Source organism: Camellia sinensis, chromosome 2 (genome assembly GCF_055761805.1).
Source record: "Camellia sinensis isolate YWXY chromosome 2, ASM5576180v1, whole genome shotgun sequence".
NCBI lineage: Eukaryota > Viridiplantae > Streptophyta > Magnoliopsida > Ericales > Theaceae > Camellia > Camellia sinensis.
Genome location: NC_138962.1, coordinates 189351908 through 189373506, shown reverse-complemented (window position 1 = coordinate 189373506; position 21599 = coordinate 189351908). Strand labels below are relative to the sequence as shown.

The window sequence follows — 21599 nt, the reverse complement described above, 5'->3', positions numbered from 1 at the left end:
CTTCTTTCTTCTAAGAGATCCAGATCTCGGTCTAGAAGTATATCATTAGTCCCATTCTCTACTCCCTAGGTTTTGATCCCTGGGATGCCGATTTCCAGTGGGATGACTGCTTCTGTGTCGTAAGCCATGGCAAAGGGGGTTTCCCCTGTTGATCTTCTCGGTGTAGTCCGATATGCCCGGAGTACATTCGGCACCTCGTCTACCCATTTTCCTTTTGCTGCCTGTAGCCTCTTCTTTATCCCATCCAAAATTACTTTTTTGGATTCTTCTGCTTGCCCATTGCATTGGGGAAAACTTAGTGTTGAAAAGTAATTCTTTATCTTGAATTTGGCACAGAAGTTCTTGATGAGTTTGCTGTCAAACTGCGTTCCGTTGTCGGCAACTATTGCTCTTGGAATGCCAAATCTGGTGATGATGTTTCTCCATATGAAGTTCTTGACATCCACATCTCGGATTTTGGCAAGAGGTTCTGCTTCTATCCACTTCGTGAAGTAACCTGTTGCTACCAGCAAGTACTTCCTTTGCTCAGTTGCTTGGGACAACTGCCCAACGAGATCCATGCCCCATTGGGCAAATGGCCATGGACTGGTTACAGGGTTCAGGTCAGCAGCTAGCTGGTGTATCAAAGGTGCGAACCTTTGGCATTGTTCACACTTCTTTACGTAGGCTTCTACATCTTTTTGCATGTAGGGCCACCAATACCCCTGAATAATGGCCCTGTGAGCTAGTGATCTACCCCTAGCGTGGCTTCCACAAATCCCTTCATGAATTTCATATAGAAAATCTTCAACCTGCAAAGGGTGTACGCACCTTAAAAAGGGTCTAGTGAAGGACCCTCTGTAGAGATGTTCGTCCGCTGTCAGATTGAATCTTGCCGACTTTAATCTGACCTTGTGTGCTTTCTTATGGTCTTCTGGCAGCTTTTCCTCTTTTAGGAATGCAACAATTGCATCCATCCGGCTTGGTCCCAAGTCCACACACATTGCTTCTTGCTCTGTGATCGGTGGTTCTATGCTCAGACCCGACAAATAGTCAACCATTATTGTCCTTGTTTTTCTAGCTTGTATTAAACTCGCCAAGTTGACCAATGCATCGGCGTGGCTGTTATCATCTCGGCTAACTTGAAGAAGTCGGCAATTGCGAAACAAGGCTGCCAGCCTGATGACTTCCTTTGCGTATGCCGACATTCTCTTATCTTAGGTTGCAAACTCTCATGTTGTCTGATTCACTATAAGTTGTGAATCACAAAAAATTATTACCTCATCTGCTTCTGCTGCCACTGCCAGCTTTAGTCCTGCAATTAATGCTTCATATTCTGCCTCATTATTCGAGGCCTTGAACCCTAATCGAATGGACTGTTCCAAGATCTCCCCATCTGGAGATATTAACACTACTCCTGCCCCCGCTCTTTGCCGGTTTGAGCTCCAATTGACAAACAGGTGAAAGGAGTCGCCGATGTAAATGCTACAGGGTCTGAGTTTTTCCTTTCTTTGTTCTTTTTCTTTTGGCTGGGCTTTTCCTTGTTTGCTTGGACATCGTTCATCCTGGCTCAACGGAGCCCGATGTTCGATGGATTCTGGCATGAATTGGGCAACGAAGTCGGCCAAAACTTGGCCCTTAATTGCTGTTCTCGTCCTGAACTCCAGGTCATACTGGCCCAAGGCCACTACCCATCTTGCTATTCTTCCAGTTGAGTCTCCTTGTTGTAACAAGAACTTCAGTGGGTGCTCTGTTAGCACTATAATCTTGTGCACTTGAAAGTAATAGTTTAGCTTCTTTGAAGCCAATACTAAGGCCATCATTAATTTCTCTAGTGGTAGGTACCTTGTTTCTGCATCGGCCAAGGTTTTGCTTACATAATAAACAGCCTTTTGCTCCCCTTTTTTCTCTCGGATTAGCACTGCACTTATTGCGTGTTCTGAAACTGCTAAATACAAAAACAGTTCTTCCCCAGGTTCAGGTGTTGAGAGGACTGGAGCCATGGTCAGATATTTCTTTAGGTCGGCCAAAGCGGCCTCACATTCCTCAGTCCATAGGAAGTCCATGGCCTTCTTCATCAGGTTGAAGAAAGGTTTACATTTGTCTGAGTTTCGGTAAGCATCTGAACCTGTTTTGCCGACGTCGGGCTTTTCAGCTCTAGGATGGCCTTAATTTGATCTGGGCTGGCCTCAATGCCCTTTCTTGTTACCAGGTATCCCAAAAACTTACCCGATCCAACTCCAAATGCGTACTTCGATGCGTTGAGTTAGAGCCGGTATGTTTTGAGTATATCAAAGACCTCTTTTAGGTCGGCAAGATGACCCTTAGGTTCCTTGGTCTTCACGACCATGTCATCGATGTAGACCTCTACTGTTTGGCCAATCAGGTGTTTGAACATCTTGGTTACCAACCTTTGGTAAGTTGCTCCTACGTTTTTCAACCCAAAAAGCATTACTTTGTAACAGTACAGCCTTTTCGGGGTGATAAACGCTGTCTTCTCCTCATCTGGGGGGTACATGGCTATCTGGTGGTATCCCCTGTAAGCATCCAGGAAGCTCATCCTTCCATGTCCAGATGTGGCGTCTACCAACGGGTCAATCTTGGGTAGAGGAAAGCTGTCTTTGGGACAAGCTTTGTTCAGGCTTGTAAAATCTACGCAGACCCTCCATTTACCATTCTTTTTCTTTACTACCACAGTGTTTGATAGCCACGTCGGATAATTGACTTCTCTGATGGCCCTGGCCTCCAGAAGTCTGTCTACTTCCTCCTCTACTGCTTCGACGTGCATCAACGTCGGTCTTCTGGCTCGTTGTATTACGGGTTTGGCTGACCTGTCAATGTTCAATTTGTGGCATGTGACCTTGGGGTCAATGCCAGGCATTTCATAAGGTGTCCAAGTGAACACCTTTATGTTTGCTCTCAGAAAAGTTTCCAGTTCTATTTCTTCTTCTTCGGCTAAACCCGAGCCGACAAGAAAGAAGCGTTCTTCATCATCCTCCTGGACGAGGACTTTCTTCAGTGCTTCTTCACTCTTCTCGGCTGGCTCCTTGCCGACATCATCTAGGACCTTCATGTCCTCATCTTCAATCTCTGCTTTCTCTGGTTCTTGAATGTTGCAGGTGGATTTCATTGCTGCCATGGAGCAATTCTTTGCCTGCAGTTGATCTCCTCTGACTTCTTCAATCCCATGCTCTGTTGGGAACCGTAGTAGTTGATGCAACGTTGAGGGAACTACCCCCATTGCATGCAACCATGGCCTTCCCAAGATGATGTTGTATGACGAGGGCGTGTCAATCACGATGAATTCTATCTTGATCTTCTTAGTGCCGGCTTGTACTTCCAAGCTTGTTGCACCCAGTGGCCACGTCGGCGTTCCATTGAAGCCGACCATCGGGCCATTGGATTGCTCCAAATCATCAGGATGAAGGCCCAGCTCCTTGTAACATTAACATACATGATGTCACAAGAGCTGTCTTGATCAATCAAGATGCGTTTCACTTGGCACTCCCCAACCTGGAGGGATACTACCAAGGCATCATTATGTGGATGCTGGACCATCTCTAGGTCGGCTTCAGTAAAGGCTATCGTCGATCCCTGGCATTCTTCGGGCCGAGGTCTTTTATGTCCGACCTGGTTCACGTGCTGTAGGTGTTTTACCTTCTGGGTCTCCCCATGTATGTCGTTTTCGTTCACCTTTGAGTGAATCACATTAACCACCCGTGGTCCTCCTGCCTGTGGTTGCTGTGCTGGGGGAGGCGGAGCTGCTGGTGCTTGAGGCAATCTTGCATGTTCTTCCCTTGTCCTGGCCTCATCGACAAGGTCCCTCAGAAGGCCTTGCCTCACCAAGTCTTCTAAGTGTGCTTTTAGGGCTCTGCAACCCTGAGCTGGGTGCCCTTCTTCATTGTGGTAAGCACAACGCCTACCGACGTTTCTTCCCATAAATTCCCCTGGTGCTCTTGCCGGTGCTCTGAAATAGGGTTGGTTTCGTATTTGATTCAGGACTTTGTGGATCAGGATTCGGAACACAGTCGTCACTGCCTGTTTAGCCCCCAATTCCGTTTCTTGTTTGATCGATCCATTGTTACCTCGGCCTCGCTTTGGCGAGCCGTTTCCTTTCTCCTGCTTTGTCTCTTTGTTTCCCGACGTATCCTCCTCGGCTTTGGCGTACTTCTCGATTCTCGCCATGAGTTCTTCCATGCTTTTTGGCAATGTCTTTGCCAAAGACTTCCGCAGTGGGCAGTCATCTTTCAGGCCATTCTTGAAAGACACGACCGCCACCTCTTGGTTGCATTCGGGTATTCGATTGAACACCTCGTAGTACTTTTTTGCGTAGGCCCTAAGGCCTTCATCCTTGGTGATTTTTAAAGCCATCAGTGTGTCGACCCTCAGGGGCTGTAGTTTGTTCGTCACAAACCTGGCCACAAACATCTCGGCCAGGCCTTCCCAGGTCTTTACATTTCCCTTCGGTAGTTTATAGAACCAATCTGATGCAATCTCCCCGAAAGATGAGGGGAATACTTTGCAGAGCAACGGCTCGTTCCCACTATATAATGCCATTGAATTCAGGTATAGTCCAACGTGAAAGTTGGGATCTGACTTACCATCATATATTTGGAACCTCGGCATACTGAATCTCTTTGGTGCTTCAAATTTGTCCAGTTCCACCGAGAATGGTGTCCTCGGCTTAACCGGGGAAGTTACCTCGGCTTTAGCATTCTGTTGCTTCCTCTTGAGGTAATTTCTCAAGTCTTCTTTACTCCTCCTTGGAGCTCGGCTATCTTTGGACTTCAATCTTTTCGGCACACTACTTTCAGCCTCGTGGTGGGCCCCTTTTTGATCTTTCTCCATGGGTTGTGTCGAAGCAGAGCGCTTGCCCTTGAAGATTCCAATGTTCTTTGGGCTCTGGATCCTTCGTGTGATACGTCCTTCGAGACTCCTCTCGTCTCGGCTCCTCTCGTCCGACTTCCCTGAAAGGTCGGTGAGAGTGCCTTCCGCTCCTGGTGTGCTGAGGGGCTTTGGGGATTGTTTTCCTTCCTCTCTTCTGGGTATTAGTTGCTGGAATTGGAGTGTCCTGCAGCGGTATGGTGGCTGCATGACATTGTTTTGCATCATGAAGTTGACGACCGACTGCAGGTTTGCCAACTTGTTTGCCAATTCTTTTATTTCTTCATCCCTCCATAGGCACCTATCCCTCCATATCTGGAGGTTATCTTCGTTATAGTACCTACTTTGGTCTGTCTTCTTCGAAGTGTCGCCTTCCTGGCCGACGTCTTTCTCTCCGTGGCCCTGGTCACGAGTTTCTGCATTGTGGTTGTCTCCTTCGATATCAAGGTCGATAGGTCTGCCACTCCCAGCAGGAGTGTTGTCCCCAATCTTTTCCTTCTGTCCGTTACTGGCCATCTATTCTTCTTTCTTCCCACAGGCGGCGCCAAATTGTGTGAGTGATTTTCTGATCACACTGCCCGTTTAGTAATCAGCTAGAGAGTACTGGCAGAATAGATGGCTCCGGCGATGGTTCTTCCACCCGGGGGCACTCCGACGATCAAGTCAGTATATCTCTCAAAGATAATCAAGTGCTAAACTCACTACTTAAAGCACAAATTGCGTACCTTAGACCCACGGGGGTGCCTCTCTTTTATAGTTACCTCAATCCTAATCCTAATAGAAGCCTGACTTCTATCGATTTCTGTTCAATACTTACTTTGGACTCCTTTAGAGATAAAGATAAACTCCCTAAGAGCTTTATCCTTATCTTGGCTAAATCTCCTCTTTATTCTAGAACTCTTGTCCCTTATCTTTTATCCGCTTATCTCGGATTCCGATATCTTCGGAGATAACCTCGGCCATACCGAGATGACCTTGGCATGTCGACCAGGACACGTGGTACCTAGGCTGACACGTCGGCGTCACCTTGCCAGGTGTTGGTACTCAGAAAATATATCCCCACAAGTACATATTGGTAAATGCATAGTTGTTCTAAAAAGTTTGAGTAGTGAATTTGAAATCTACTTAAAGCATGGGTTTTCATGGAGGTAGTAGCCACACTTTAGGCAGCCTTCGTTGGCATGAACCGCCTGCACCCCTCGAAGACATTTCTTGTACACAGCAAAATGAAAATAAATATATGGGTTGTAAAGAATTATTGAGATGGATTGGAAAATGATCATGGTTGGGGTACTGCTATTTATAGACACGCAGAGGATATGAAATGGTACTGATAATTGATATTAGGGGTTACTGTGGAAGAACACACTTCCGCGATATTATTTTTGCTTTTTCATTTCATGCAACCCTTTCTTTTTGTTTTCCTAACTTGTTGCAGTTTGTATACCTGTGATATACTGTCAGTTCGTATTCTAATTTTGTCAGCATATGTATGTACTGTTGTCAAACTTCTTGTTATCGGATATCGATTTCATATATGAAAACTTGTGCAGGTCTATGACTCATTTACCAGAGGAGATCCCATTATTGATTCATCAGCATCGAGCCGATACGATATGGCGTCAGTCGGTATGAATTATTTACTTATAATCGATATTTGAATACTACACAAACACTGTAGTTATTACATAATATAATGTGAAACTGTAAATGTTAGTCTATGGATCATCCTATTTGGACATTTCAATGGTTTAGACAAATTCCCCAAGTGTAAACGTTAGTCCATAGAGAGAGAACGAAGAAGATTATATTAAATGAACCGCTAGCTTAACCAAAAAAAAAAAAAAATGGTTAAAAAGTTGATAATCATCAAGTTTAACAATTACCCCAAGTTCATGCTTACGATGAAATAAAGGACTTTTAAATACAATTCCTAAAATAAAAGAAGAAATAAATATCACAAACAAAATTCTTTTTTGTAGAGGTTGAATTCATAATCTTATAGCACAAAATAATATTATATAATCATCAAATCAGAAGTCCTAGTTCATCACCCATTACCTACTCAAAAAATTATTAAATAATCCAATTTCAGCGACTCATAGTACCATCGCAGTGTGGAAAACTAGATCTGTCTACTTCCTTACTTGAACAACATTATTTCAATTGATAAATTTCAATAAAAAATTTAAAAAATAGGTGGAGTTTGCCCTTTCAAAAATAGTTAAGTGTTGTAACAACGGGAACCACCCGCTGGTTTTTGGAATTCAAAGTACGAACTGTTCTCACACTATTAACCCACATTGACTTTTTCAATTTTTATGAGACGATTTTCAGTATAGTTTACATGAATTGTTTGTAGTTTTTTTTTTTATTATAATTTCAGAATTGCATATTGGCCTGTTGGTGCAACTTTTATTTTTAAATAAGTTGAAAAAGTTAATTACCATAATGTTAGAGAAATAATGCTTTCGGCGTCTTTTTTATTACTAACCTTTAACTTACAATAAACTGTACCAAATAAACACATGAAGGGGTTCGTTTGGGATGTGGGTTAACTTTTTGGCTTTTTAACTTTTTGACTATTTTAGCCTGGGGCTAAAAAGCCTCACTTGGGATCGGCTTTTTGGCTTTTGTAAAAGAAAAAATGAAACGAATATTGTTTAGATGTAACATTTTGTGTTATTGGCTTCTTAGCCTATTTTGTCTTTTTGCCATGCCAAACGAAGGCCTAGTTGTTCATTCCTTGTCTTCTACCTAGTTAATAAAGTGAGTCAACATTATTTCTTGTAAAAATTGTCATCACGTAAGTAGTTGGGAACATTAAATAAATAACACCACATGATACTCTAGGATGACTCAATAATTATCCTTGCTAGCAGGCTAATTATGTAGTACTCTAGGAGAAAAATATGTTGATTCACTTTTGTTAAATGATTAAGAAATAATAAATAATTCACTTAATATGTTATGATTTCTCATTTGTTGATTCATCACTAAAGTGTTTTGCCAATTCCGAATAACATAATCTTCTACTTGCCAGCGATTTCTTATTTTATATTTTTACTGTCCTAAAAGTTATATAAAATAAGAACACAAACAATTTCAATTATTGACAAAGTGACTATTTTAGCTTGTTCGTTTACTTAAATAACTTTTAACTTATTTCATACTACAACAACTTGCATTAATATAGTTCGAGTGACATTTTTCATTTCAAAATAAAGAACTTTAAACTCTTCAAAATATATTCATTATATGTTATATTAGTCTGTAATATTTCATTGTATTCATTTGATCCCCAACTTATTCAATTCTTATCTCAATGATGAAATGACGGCTTAGTTATATTTTACGCCCTTCTAATTTAACTGAAAACCACATAAACCCCCATTGCAGTCTACAGTGAAGGGTACAACCCAACTTCGTTAACAGCTGTACCAAACATTCTAAAACTTATATTAGTTTTGATGGAGCCTTTTATTTCTATGTCATGACACTGCAATTCTGTGTATGTATGTATTTATCTTTGTACATTTACACCACTTACGCACTATGCACCACTAAAATTTTGGTTATCTCACCCACTGTTTCAGTTAATAGAATATGGGTTCATTATGAAAATTCAATTGTCATTTGTACAAGCATTATGTCTCTTACACACAACGTTGTCTTGTGTAGGCGAAAGATCAACCGAAATTGAAATGCCGACGATTTGATTCGGGTATATGGGACACCGCCTTGGACCATAGAGTCCTACGTTGCCTACTCCGTGCCGGGTTCTATGGGGTGTATCAGATCGGACCTATTCAATTGGACCACCATCTCGTTACAACTCTCGTAGAGAGGTGGCGCATAGAGACGCGCACATGTCATTTGCCTGTTAGAGAGTCCACAATTACATTACAAGATGTGGCTATTCTATTTGGCCTACCAGTTGACGGACACGCAGTCACTGGAAAAGACCCAGGAAATAAGTTGGATGACTTGATAGCACTATGTGTGGAGTTGTTAGGAGCAGCACCTACACAATAAGACTTCATAGGATCATCGCTTAAGTTAAAATGGATATCAGAGCATTTCTGTCACCTTCCACATGATGCATCTGATGAGACGGTTCATCATTATGCTCGAGCCTATATTATGTGGCTTATTGGGGGGGTGCTCGTCGCCGATAAGTCACAAAATATAGTGAAGATGATGTTTTTGCCACTACTTAGAGACTTTGACCGTATCCAGGAGTACAGCTGGGGTGGTGCCACATTGGCATGTTTGTACAGGATATTGTGTCGGGCAACTAAGGCTGATACAAAGGAGATAGCTGGCCCACTTGTGTTGTGACAAGTGAGTTGCAATGACTTGTAGTTTTATCTCATATTCTTAATTGCCATGTTTTCTAAAGTGTCTATTGTAATAAATTAATAATGGCATCATTCATTGTAGGTTTGGGCGTGGGAGAGATTGAGCAGGATCGCTCCTAGTCAGAAGTCAAACATTGCTGTTGGCGAGCGTGCCATAGGGGAGGGCGACCAGCTATTACCACCTGGCCCGCGAGCTTGCAGGTGGAGGGTTCCCTTCAGCAATGAGGTGATATCGACTAATATCAGTGTCATCTTCTGGGACCAGTTCGACCGCATGATGGAGGGGGAGGTTTGTAATTTGTTCATGTGAATTTACCCATTTTTTTGTTTGTCAACCTCCGTTGTACGAATAGATCTCTAAATTATTGCATTGCTATTGCAGTTCATATGGGAGCCTTACGGGACAGAGGATGACATCATGACCAGCTTCCCATCGTATTGTACCATTGGTCGAGACATATGGATGGCACAAGTGCCACTTATATGCTTCGATATCATTGACTGGCATCTCCCCAACCAGGTGCTTAGACAATTTGGACGAGTTCAGAGTGTACCTGATCGCTTTGACGCCCACTTGGCTATGCATTTTAGAGATAGACGTGGCAAAATGGCCATTGATTGGGCAAAGGAATACCAGACATTTATTGGTGAGTGGAACAACCGACGCAACACCATTGTCCATGCTGAAGGGAGCAATGAAGTGCTTACATTTTCGGACCCATACATGTTATGGTTTCGCTGTCATACACGTCTAGTACTTAGTAATCCGAGTGACATTGCTGCCTTCGGATACCAAGGCGTCGGGGCTAGTTTAGAGGGATTGGTAAGTTCTTTATATTCTCCAAAACACCATTTGCTTAAGTTTGTGTATGTTTGTTATTTGGCATTGATGGTTATGTAAGACAGCTACCATTACATTACAGGTTCGTAGAGTTGCGAGGGCATATCACATGGTAGACGCTGCCCATATTACACGTGATGGTAAAGAGGGATTGGATGCCATTGTCGAGATACGGGAGTTATTGTACGATGGTTTCCAACAGGCACACCGACGTGACCGACTAGATTTTGGCCACTTTGGCGAGGATCCTTATATGGGGGTAGATATTACAGTGACATCAATGCCGCACCCGAATATGCCATCCACTGAGCCATCGACATCAATGCCTCCACCGCATCCTACCGCATGTCATGCACATCAATCAGACTATTTCGATATGGAACACTTTGGTGAGGGGCCTTCCATGGGCCTGTCCCCTCATGGTCCATCTACAGCAATGCATACATCGCAGACTTCCCCACCTGAATGTACCAATTACACATCCCAGTTTGCCTCTGAGGTAGATCCTCTAATGTCTGAACATACTTCCACACACCATGGCCATATATTGGACCCCTCCTGGTCACCACCCCCATATAGGACAGCGGTTGGTACCCCGGTGACTCCCTTAGCACCACTGTCTACTACATATATGTCTACTATGATTCCCTCTGCGTCGGCATTGACCGATATAACCTTCACCTACCATGTTGATCCACTCATTACCCATGACTTCCACATTGACGAGGAGGGGGAGGGCCAGGTCCATGCACTTACCAGAGGGACAAGTAGGGGTAGAGGTTGTGGCGGCTGTCGTGGTGTAAGTAGAGGCCGAGGGCGAGGGCGAGGGCGACGCCAAGCAATAGACCATGACAATAATGCAGCGGATGATGGCGTTTCACAGCTTAGTGCCGTATGTAAAGGTTTGCTGGAGGTGGTATCAAATGATTGTACTGCAGCCATTGGTAATGTGCAGCCAACTTCTACAGAAGCGGGCGAGGGAGTCGTACGTGCAGCAGCGCAAGATATACAGAGAATATATAGTAAGAGACCCAGGAGACAAACCCATGGAAGGGGTTGTGAAACAGGGGAAAAATTAGGACATTAGGAACAACCGACATTGGTAACTATATTCAAACATTATCTTCAGGTGGTGTTTTCACTTGGATTAGTCTACATTGTTTAAGTTCTTATTTTATTATATAGTTCTGGCTTTTGGCTTATCTTATCTTGTAATTGTGGCTTATTTTCTAAGATTCTAGATGCTGCTGCTGCTGCTATTTTTGTTACTATTTTGAAGGAAGGGGTAGCTGCTTGCTGTGTTGCTGGTTGCTGGTTGCTTGTTGTTTCTTGATTCTAGTTGATGTCGGCTGTGTGTTGCTGCTGTTGGCTTGATGCTGTTGTGGATGCGTCGTGATGGTGTTCATACAGTTGGATCATTTACTTTGTTATTATGTTTGAAATAGTTAATGTGATACTATATGTATTTCCTGGACCTAATTTTGGCCTTCCATATGGGATGTACATGGTTTATTCTATAAATAGGTCTTCTTTATATTTGGGTGTACTTAGTGTTGGGTTTGTTCTTGCTCCCCATCTGCTTCTGTGCTTACACTACAAGAAATCGCACCTTTGGCGAGCATTTTTGGCGACTAAACAAATTGTAGTCGCCGAGAGTACATTTTTGGCGACTAAAATTCAAATTTGTCAGCGTTGGTTCAAGATACCGGTACTAAATTTTTTTTGTCAATAAATATTACTTATTGGCGACTAAATTTAAATTTAGTCGCCAAATAGTACTTTTGGCGACTAATATTTTCATCGCTGTTCAATAATTTAACTATTGCTGGTCTTTTACTATTAATACCATTTTCTCAATTCCAACAGATCGACTTGCAACTCTTTTGGCTAAAGAAAGAAGCCATTCACTGACTTACATTGCATGCATAAAGAAAGGACCTGTGATAACTGACTCTAAACTGAAGTGGTAGATAGGAAAACTTTTACCCCTCGCTCTCCTTTAAAAATATATTCCTCTAATGTTTTTTTGTTTATGCAATAATGTATATATTTGATGAAGTGTGTATAACTATTCGTAACCTAATTTTTGAGTTTGGTGTTGTATTGCAAATATTTGCAAGTATGAGAAATCAGGACATCTGATTGGTAGTAAATACGCCTTGCATGCTTATGGTCCTACCTATGTTCTTTCTGCAAAGGTGGTACCATCACTGGCAATTGCTAGAAATAACAGGTCTGTCCATAACAATATGTAGTTTATTTTGCATGATCTCTTTATTGTGGTTTCTCTATACATATATATGTTATGTTTGTTTGGTTTTGTTCTAGTTAGTCATGTTATCACATTGACATTCATTTGGTGAAGTAGGTTGGTTTCTTGGATTTTAGGATGTCTAATTGAATGCTAGATGACATTCTATGCAAGAGTTGACATTCTAAGCTTTGAGCAAGGTTTTGTGCTCTTTATACATGGATTCAAGGCTGAGGCTTACGATTCATTATGGTCATAAGCATGTCTCAAATTCTCCATGAGGGCAAAATATCTTACCTCTTTAAGTGAAAGGCACAAAATCTATAAGCATATATATTCTGGAGAAAGAGATAACCCATCCTAATGTGGCCATTCTGACTTTTTCTACCACATATTTGGTGAGGGACTGAGGGTTTAAAACAGAAGGACAGATTGCGTAGCATTTGAATTACACGAGCATTACAAGATATGGAAAATTACAATCTTGTTTACTAGAGTCCATTTAAGTACTTTGTAAACCCACTAGTAGGACATTTGTAGCCCTTTCTTCTTTTTATTTTTTATTTTTTGCTACAGGAAAGCTTGGCCTTCCCAATTATGTGCACTTTTTGATCCTTCCAACTTTTATGGTTTCATATTATTTTTTTAAAGTTGGACAACTTTTTTATTTGCAGCAAATAAAATTTAGTACAGTATATAGTTCCTTAATGCTTACTGTGTTGTTACCTTTCATGATTATAATTTAATCAGTTTAAATTCATAAATAATGAGCTTTTGAACTAGGCAAAGCTTTTTGGTCTCATTCATTCACTAAAATGTAAATTATAGTGCTTGCTTAGTTATATAGTGCTTGCTTAGTTATTCATTGAACTGGGCAAAACTTTACATAAATTGTAGTGCTTGCTTAGTTATTTCGGGTCACAGATGATTGAATAGGAATAGAGCTTAACAGTTGGTATGATTTTAGCCCCCATTTGCTCTGATTCTGTTCATATGCATTAACTTTGCCGAAAACGCTTTCAACTTAGCCAAAAAAGGGTTACAGAGGCGTTGATGGTTTTGAAGCCACTGTTGTGGATTCTGATGAGAAGATTGATGTTACCAGGTACTCTTTTATCTTTTTTTTTTGAGATCACATTTTATATGCTGGTGGGTTTGTGGCTGCTGAAATGTCTGGTTAAATATTAGTATTTATTTTATTTTACTATTTTATGATTTTGATGCTTGAATTGACTTTTATTCTAAATTGGAATTGGTGTTGTCAACTTTCTGCTTCTGGCCTTCGATACATGGTTGCTGTGCCTAAGCATGTGTAAATTATCCTTCAACGAATCGCAATTGTTTTCAGGTAGTAATACCTTACATGCTATCTTAATGTATCTTGCTTTTGTACGCTGTGTTTGGTTGGGAGATTTAGAAAGGGATTTGGAAATGGAAATGAAAAAAGTAGGTGAAATGTTAATAAAATATACTTACATTTTACCTAGTTTCACACACCTTTTCCCTTTTTCAAATCTCTTCCCAAATTTCCCAACCAAACATAGGCGTAAAGTCCTTTTATGAAGTGGTTTGCCTAGAGTTTATTTCATGTTAGGGTCATATAGTCAACAAACTCAATACAAATTGTTGTCTTTGGATTTTCATCTAAAATTAAATTATTACGAAATCCCTCCTGCTATAAACAAGAGAAAAATACACAATACGTAGCACATCTAATTTAGTTTCAATTAGAAAAGTAAATTGAATGTTCCTATTTTCTACAAGCAAATCACACCTGATATAAACAAGATGATTTTGTTGGGTGTTCATCTCATCATGCTTGATTTGATTTTTAACAACTAATGCTTTTTTCCCCTCTTTGCTTTGTTCTTGTTAATAAGAGAATATCTATTGGAATCAGTTTCCCTATTGTAGAACACTGTGTAATATTGGCATTGTGAGCAGTAAACCCTTAAGGAATATTACATTCTGAAATAAACTACTACCATTACTTATCAGATATTTTATGTTAGCTCTGTGCAACCACCAAATCTCCTAAGGTTATGGCCTAGGCAAGTACCATAGGGTTATGTGTGAGCAACTGTGATTTCTAAGTCCTATGTTTCTCTCTTTGGGTAAATAATAATTCAACTGCCAAATAGTTTTGAATTTGCAGAATGAGGTCTCCGGACTGCTTAATTTTATGAAATTTTCCTTCTGCGGGGCATCGAAAAAGAATAGCTCCTAAAGCTGTAGTTTCTCCTCTTCAGTCATGATGCTTTCGCAAGTTCCAGAGACAGCATTAACTACAATTAGTCCTTCAAGCATGCCCTTAATACAAGCTATGCATGTGGTATGTGGACGTGTGTATGCTATAGACCAAAATAGTTGGGCGATGCTTTATTAAGTTGATCGGGGTCAAAAGCATAAGTGAAAGGCTTTTGTGATATTTTAACTACATCCAATATTGTTTTGGAGAAGTGGGTGTCATACGTACCACCACTCTCTCAGTCTATACAATGCAATTTGAGGGTTCATTCCTCATTTTGCAGGAAACAGGCAAAAAGATTCTTCACTGATTGGTACTGTGTCTTTATTTTCATTTTTATGTTTTTTTCATTTCAATATTTATATGCTGTCCCCTTCTCCTCTCTTCCCCTTTGGGGTCGCATCTGGGAACCCTGCGGGACCATTTTAGGGTACAAGTTGTGACATTTGGGACCTTGTTTTTACTCTTTTACCACTTCCTCTGTGAACTGGTGACACCCTATTCCTGCCACCTGTGGAAAGGGAACATGTTTGTTTTTTTTTTTTTTTTACAAGTACAAAAGAGACACATAGGCTTGTTGATGACTATTCTTACTTTCTTTCCCCTATGTTTTTGTCTCTTTTCAGTGAAACAGTGACATCTTACCATCACTGCTGGAAAATCGATTTTTAGCGGCGTTTTAAAAACGCCGCTATAGGTATTGAAAACGTCGCTAATTCTTTTTGTGACGTTTAGTACCAAACGCCGATGACGCGGCCGTCGCTATAGTTTTATGGCGTTTTGAAAACGTCGTTATATTAGTATATGCGGCGTTTTTAAAAACGCCGCCAAATGTCCTACCTAACTGTACTGTGACGTCATACGACATTTAGCGACGTTTTGGAAACGCCGTCAAAGACATTTATACATTTTAAAAATCTAACCGTTGGGGTAGGGATAGAGTGACGTTCAAAAAACGCCGCCATAGCCTTTATTTTTATTTTTTTTATTTTTAAAGTTGTGCTAATTTTATATGCTTGAAAAAAATACCTGTCGTAAACAATTATTAAGAATTAATAATTGATGTTTATTAAAATAATAAATAAACTAAGTTTGAAAACAAAATTAAAAATAAAAAACAATGCAAGCTCATGTGACCATCACTTCTAACAACAGATGCTCCAAATCCCCATTTGAGCAATTCAATCTGTTTCAATTGACATTGTAGGTACGATGTGAATCTACAAGAATAGAAAGGTTGGGGGGAGAAGGGCTGCCCAACCAAAAACCAATAATGGAGTTATTTTGAAACATTACTAACATGTTTAACAAATCATAGCATAGTCCAAACCACATAAGATCACATGATTAAGTTACAAATTCATTGCTCATAAAGTGGTGATAGAATTAAACAGCAACTTTCATAAATGTAATATATTCACTTAGAGCAATATTTGAAAATTTTCTTTCCAAGACAAAATATTGAAAAAAATATTACAAAATAGCTTTCTAAATTTTGTGGAAAACTTTTAGAAAGGACCAGCCCACTCCGATGCAACACATTAATAACTATGTTTGAAGGACTATATGTGAGTACGTGTCAGTCACTGCCATGGAAATTTACTGAGGTCATAAGCTAGGAAAAGCATGTGGTAATACAAGCAAAGCAACAGATTGAGAAAATCAAAAAGATATATCTCAATATTCAGGTAGCCATATTCAAAATGATGGAAAGCAGGAGATCACCCCTTAATCATCAAAATGCAGTATAACATTTATTTACACCAACAAATCAACATGTTCACAGCTCTATTTAAGAGTGCCCCCTTCAGCCAAGTGAATAACAAAATGAAATTCATTATCCTAAAATGAAGGCAATTAGATTATCACCTCTGACTCTGTTAGTTTCCGAAGCGAGCTTCCCAGAGAGCTCGAATGAAGGTTTTTGCTGGAAATCACAGTCAACTTATAAGCCAACAGAATGCATGCAGAAACATCAAATCTATCCGAACAAATACATGCAATATGATAAAGTTGAAAACTCAGAGAAATGAAATAAAAAATAAAAAAAATTTAAGGCTAATCTTTGCCCCTGCAGATGTCCTATCTTATGGACGAAAAAATTATTCAAATAATCAAATAATGCTACAACTTATAGCAGGTAGTAGACCCAAAAAAATATTACCTTCTCCTTTTCTTGCAGGGCATCTTCAGCGGCCTTCATTTTAGCTACTGAATCATCATCACCATTCCTGCTCAAGTGAATAAACGTCTAATCAGAAACTGTATCAACAGAAAAACAACCAAACAAAGGTACATTAATGATAATATTAAGCTATTTACAACCGCAAGAAGTCACAATTATCCCTGGAATTAGATCAAATGAAAACTTAATGCTTCTACAGCAAGAAATCTGAGCCAAAATAGCTATTAGAGGAACGGCAAGAATTCAGAAAGAAACATAAATAATAAGAGAGTGCACTAAAAGAAACTGCTGAAAGAACTAAAAAAAGAAAACACCCAAATCTCTTAAAGAAGATATCCATCCTAGAATTCATATATAAAGCACATCTTTCAGACACATACAGAGACAGAATTCAACTTTTCTAAAATAGATATTTAAATTGTGTCCGTGTCCAGGCTTCTTAGCTGTTAATGCAATTGTTGCCAATTTCAAATTTACCTAATACTACAATCTTCGATCAAGATTCTTTACTCTACCACCATAAATTTTTTGTGCTGCATGAATATGCTAATTATCAATAGAAATTCAGTTTGACCACATCAAAGAGTAAATTCAACTTAAATTGTGGTCTTGGCTGTATCTAGATTCTAGATACAGATATATCTCCATGAGAAAAATCACCAACAAACAGTCTGCTTCAGAGAATTTTGAGAGAGCTTCAACTATCCAAGTCAAATACAGAAGGATAGAAGTAAAGCTCAATTACATGTATTATGCATAGGTTACATAAAAACAAGATTTTGAGCAAATAAATAATTATATTATTTAAGTGCAATCATTGTTGATATTAAGCCTATCCTTTCTTGAGGAAATATATATATATATATATATATATTTGGGGTGATTGACTGAATTGAATTACAACTTATTCAACATTGAGGCATAGATCTTAGCTTTATTTAGATACAGAGAGTTCAGTCTACATTGAGGCATAGATCGAATGCAAGTCCTCTATTATTGCTGATTTGTTGGAGATTCAGACGAGTGCTTTGCATAAAGTTCAAAGACTATAGTTGTTTTTCTAGTGACTAAAGAGCTGAGACTAACTTGGATGACATTTAATTCTCGAGTAATTTTGTCTGGTTTTGTGCCTTGGAGGAATTGACAATTAAAGGGCACCCCGAGGAGAGGACAAATGAATGTTAGTTGTTACTCTCAAATGTGTCTATTTGCATAACTTTGTTGATGTTTTGCTGCAGTTAGTGTTTTCTAACTCTATGAATGTTTATTAAATTGAAGACAACTGGTAGAAGGTTGGTCTTGCTTTCATGGTACAGAAGGAAGAAAACAGTTGCTGATAAAATGAGCATATTTGAAATCTAAAAACTCAGATGAAATCTAAAGACTCACATAAGAAGGGCCTTTTAACTGCTCCTTCCTGCTCAATGTTTTATCTTGTTGTGTGTTCATAAAGAATTGGTAATTTGCCTCGGTAAGCTAGCTCCCAACATGGAGTAAAATGTTACTATCAATGTAAATGACTGCCTGATTAATCATTAGGATTGATTGGACAAAAGTGGAGATGCAATTGCCCAATTTCATTGAGAAAAAAGAAAAAGAAAAATAAGGATCATGAACTATAGGGCAAACCACATTCAGTTTAGTGAGTAAGCGAAGGGAAGATGTGGAAGTAGGATAAAGGTGTTATTTACCTTTTGCTTTAATAGTATTAGTACTACTGTACTACTAGTACTAGTCTACTGCTGCTGCTACTATAATGTTTCGCTGTTGTGTTATAGTTTCTCACTACTGAATATATTTCAAGTCTGATTCATGCAACTTTGCACACAGGTGGTTCTTGATTTAGATGAGACTCTAGTGTGTGCTTATGAAACATCTAGTTTAATGGTTTATTTTTTCTTATTGGCAAAAGAAAATTTTTTATTAATGAAACACGAAGTATAGAATACAAAAGCAACATTAATAAAGAGAAGTGAATGCACAAAATATCATAAGAAAGCAAATCCATCCCAATTAGATTAACAATGAAAGAAAAAAAGAGTACTAGCCAGAAATAGTAGAAGAAGAAGAACTAACCTAAAATTAGGGGTGTGGTGGACCTTCCTCTTCCTGCAATTGATGTAATGTTGTAGCCCAAACTCATGAAGCTCAGATGGTTGGCTGGGGACCTTGACCCTCCTGTTGGCAAATGCATTGACAATGACTCTAACCATGTCTTCACCTGGGCTCTGTCTTCCTAACCTTGTGCCTATAAGTAGGAACACCAATGTAGAATATGAATAAGGACACAATGAGTCCTACTGTAGGGACACCATACCCTAAACCCCAACCCAAGTTCTCTTGAATGTAGACAAGCCCAAGGGTGGCTACGAGTCCACCAATGAAGGAGCTGAACGTCCACCAATTGAAGAAAGAGACCTTGAGCTTCTTCTCATGGGGGTTGATGTCATCAAACTGGTCTGCACCAAAGGTGGAGATGTTGGGTTTTGTTCCACCAGCACCAACTGCTATGATGTAAAGAGCTGAGTAGAAGAATGCTGTTTGGGATGATGAGGCCTTGCATACCCCATTTGTGCATGTTGGTTTCCAAAATTTAATTGACACTGACATTGTCAGAAGTACCATTCCCTGTAGTTGAGATCATTTTAAATGACTTGGTTGGCTTTACTATCAAGAAGGCCAAAGTGAAATAAAAATTAAATACATGTACAGCCATAAATGATAAATGTGCAAAAATTGTCTTGTTATCTGGCATTACAATTATAGTTTTAAATAATAGTATTGACATATTAGTTTTGGCTGTACAATTAAATATCAAATAATATCAAACTTATATATCAGATCAGTATCAGAAGTTAAAAATCCTAATACAGCTGATATTTAAAATCCTAGTCACAACATCAAACATATTCCCACTAATTCTAGTTGTCTAAATCAGCAAAAGTGAAACCTAAGCGAGGTCTCAACTGTCCGTCTTCCTAAGGAGGTTGATCTGAGAAAGTGAGCCACCGAGCGAGGCTTCACCTTTCCATCTTCTGATCCGATGAAATGGACTTGAGGCTTAATTTTGTTTATTTAATTGATTGGGATCAAAATTAACAAGATGGTTTAACACTACTGAAAATGCACTCCGACAATAGCTTGCTAGTTTGTTCCAATGGAATTGAAGAAATTGGTTGGCATATATTTTCATGAAATAAAAAAGAGAAGAAAACTTTGTTTGGGCTATCACCTATGTGAGCTTGCAGAAGATATATGTATACATATATCGTTTGAAAATTACAATTTTACTTAAAAAGGGAAATTCTTGGTAAACAATTAAGGAGAAAAAAGGGAAAGAAAATGTCTAGAAAAAAAAAATTAAAATCAGACTGCATGCCATTGCAACAATTCAACAACTATCATAAATAATATAGACATTCTTTCTAGTAATGATTATGCCAAATGCAACGGTTTTTATGGTTTTCATTGATGAGTACAACTGTACAAAATTCATATCACTTTCAATCAATTGAAAATCATTTTCATTTTTCTGTCAACTCAAGCATTAAAGGAAAAACCACTGTATTAGCTTATTAATACAAATCATGTGGACGAGATATTTATAGATCATTTCTTGATGATAGTATGATCAAGAAAGCCAAGCCAGAGCATGGACAACTGAACAATCCACGTCAGCTGAATAACAAGAATATATTTCTACAAGGAGGACAATTTCTCCTCAGTTACATAAAATGGTGATTTATTGTTTGGGTCAATATGATCTTGAGATTCATATTGCCTTCAACACTTTCTTTATCCAGTCATCATCTAACAGTTGATCCAAAGACCACATTTGTCGAATGAAGAAAGTGCTAGCTAGAGAGGATCATCTTCCATGATCTTGGTATTGGATTAGTAATCCAACATAACACGTAATTCAATGTTTGGCTATGAAAATTGGGTTTTGAACTAATAATTCATTTAGACATGGTATTGCCCATATGGGTAGAATTCCAAGAAAAGGGTGAGATAAATCAAACAAATCACTAATTTGAAAATTCAGGATCATTAAATCATCTTACAATTATCTCATCAGTACCAAAACCAAAAAATGAATCAAACATTGAAGGAAGCTAGATAGAACATGATCTGAGCCATTAGAAACGCTATAATACAAAAAATAAATAAAATAAAATAAAAAATTTATAGCATCATTCATTCAAGAAATCAAACAAGACCATAATTCAATGCTCCGTTTGGTTCCTAAGTAAACAAAAGAAAACAGGAGGTTTACATCTTAAAATTTTCTCATTTTCATTCGTTGTGAACCAAGGGAACAAGAAATCTCAAGAATTTAACCGTTTGCCTTTTTTCTTTATATTTTCCAAGAATCAAATTCAACGTGAAAATAACCATTTATAAGATTCCAAATGTATTTTACTTTTCATTCCTCTGTTTTTCTCAGCAAACAAACAAAGATGATTGTGCGAACAATGCCAAAAGTGATGGAATCTAAATTACCTGTAAATTGAAATCTGTAAATAACGCTCCAAATTTGTGGCTGATCTGATGAAACCAATACAAAGAGAAACACACAAAGAGGCAAAGAAAGAGCATTAATAATTTCAAGATTAACTGTCGTTATGATGCTAAAAGCCTTCCTCTTATTTTATTCAGTCAATATAATTTCCAACTTGATCAAATTACATGATATAGTGAGCTTAAAAGCCTTCCTATTATTTTATTCGGTCAATAATATTTTACGTTATCAGTTTGCAGAAAGGATGCAAAATGTTTTTGGAACTCTCTAGTTGACATGTTGATTTGCAATGCCTTGGCCAATAAGACCACAAATAGAGCGAGAGAGA

General features: G+C 38.9%; 1 protein-coding gene across 1 annotated transcript; it reads right to left on the bottom strand.

Moving 5' to 3' along the window:
- Window positions 1-16091: 16091 nt before the first annotated feature.
- On the bottom strand, window positions 16092-21329 carry LOC145820509 (protein NRT1/ PTR FAMILY 5.1-like). Its single transcript, XM_082916402.1, has 6 exons — window positions 21253-21329; window positions 19251-19377; window positions 19142-19173; window positions 18826-19025; window positions 16729-16795; window positions 16092-16491 (listed from the first exon to the last, which is right to left on the bottom strand). Exons 2-6 carry the CDS (start codon window positions 19372-19374, stop codon window positions 16402-16404), a joined length of 513 nt encoding a protein of 170 aa, XP_082772528.1. The 5' UTR covers window positions 19375-19377; window positions 21253-21329; the 3' UTR covers window positions 16092-16401.
- Window positions 21330-21599: the final 270 nt, after the last annotated feature.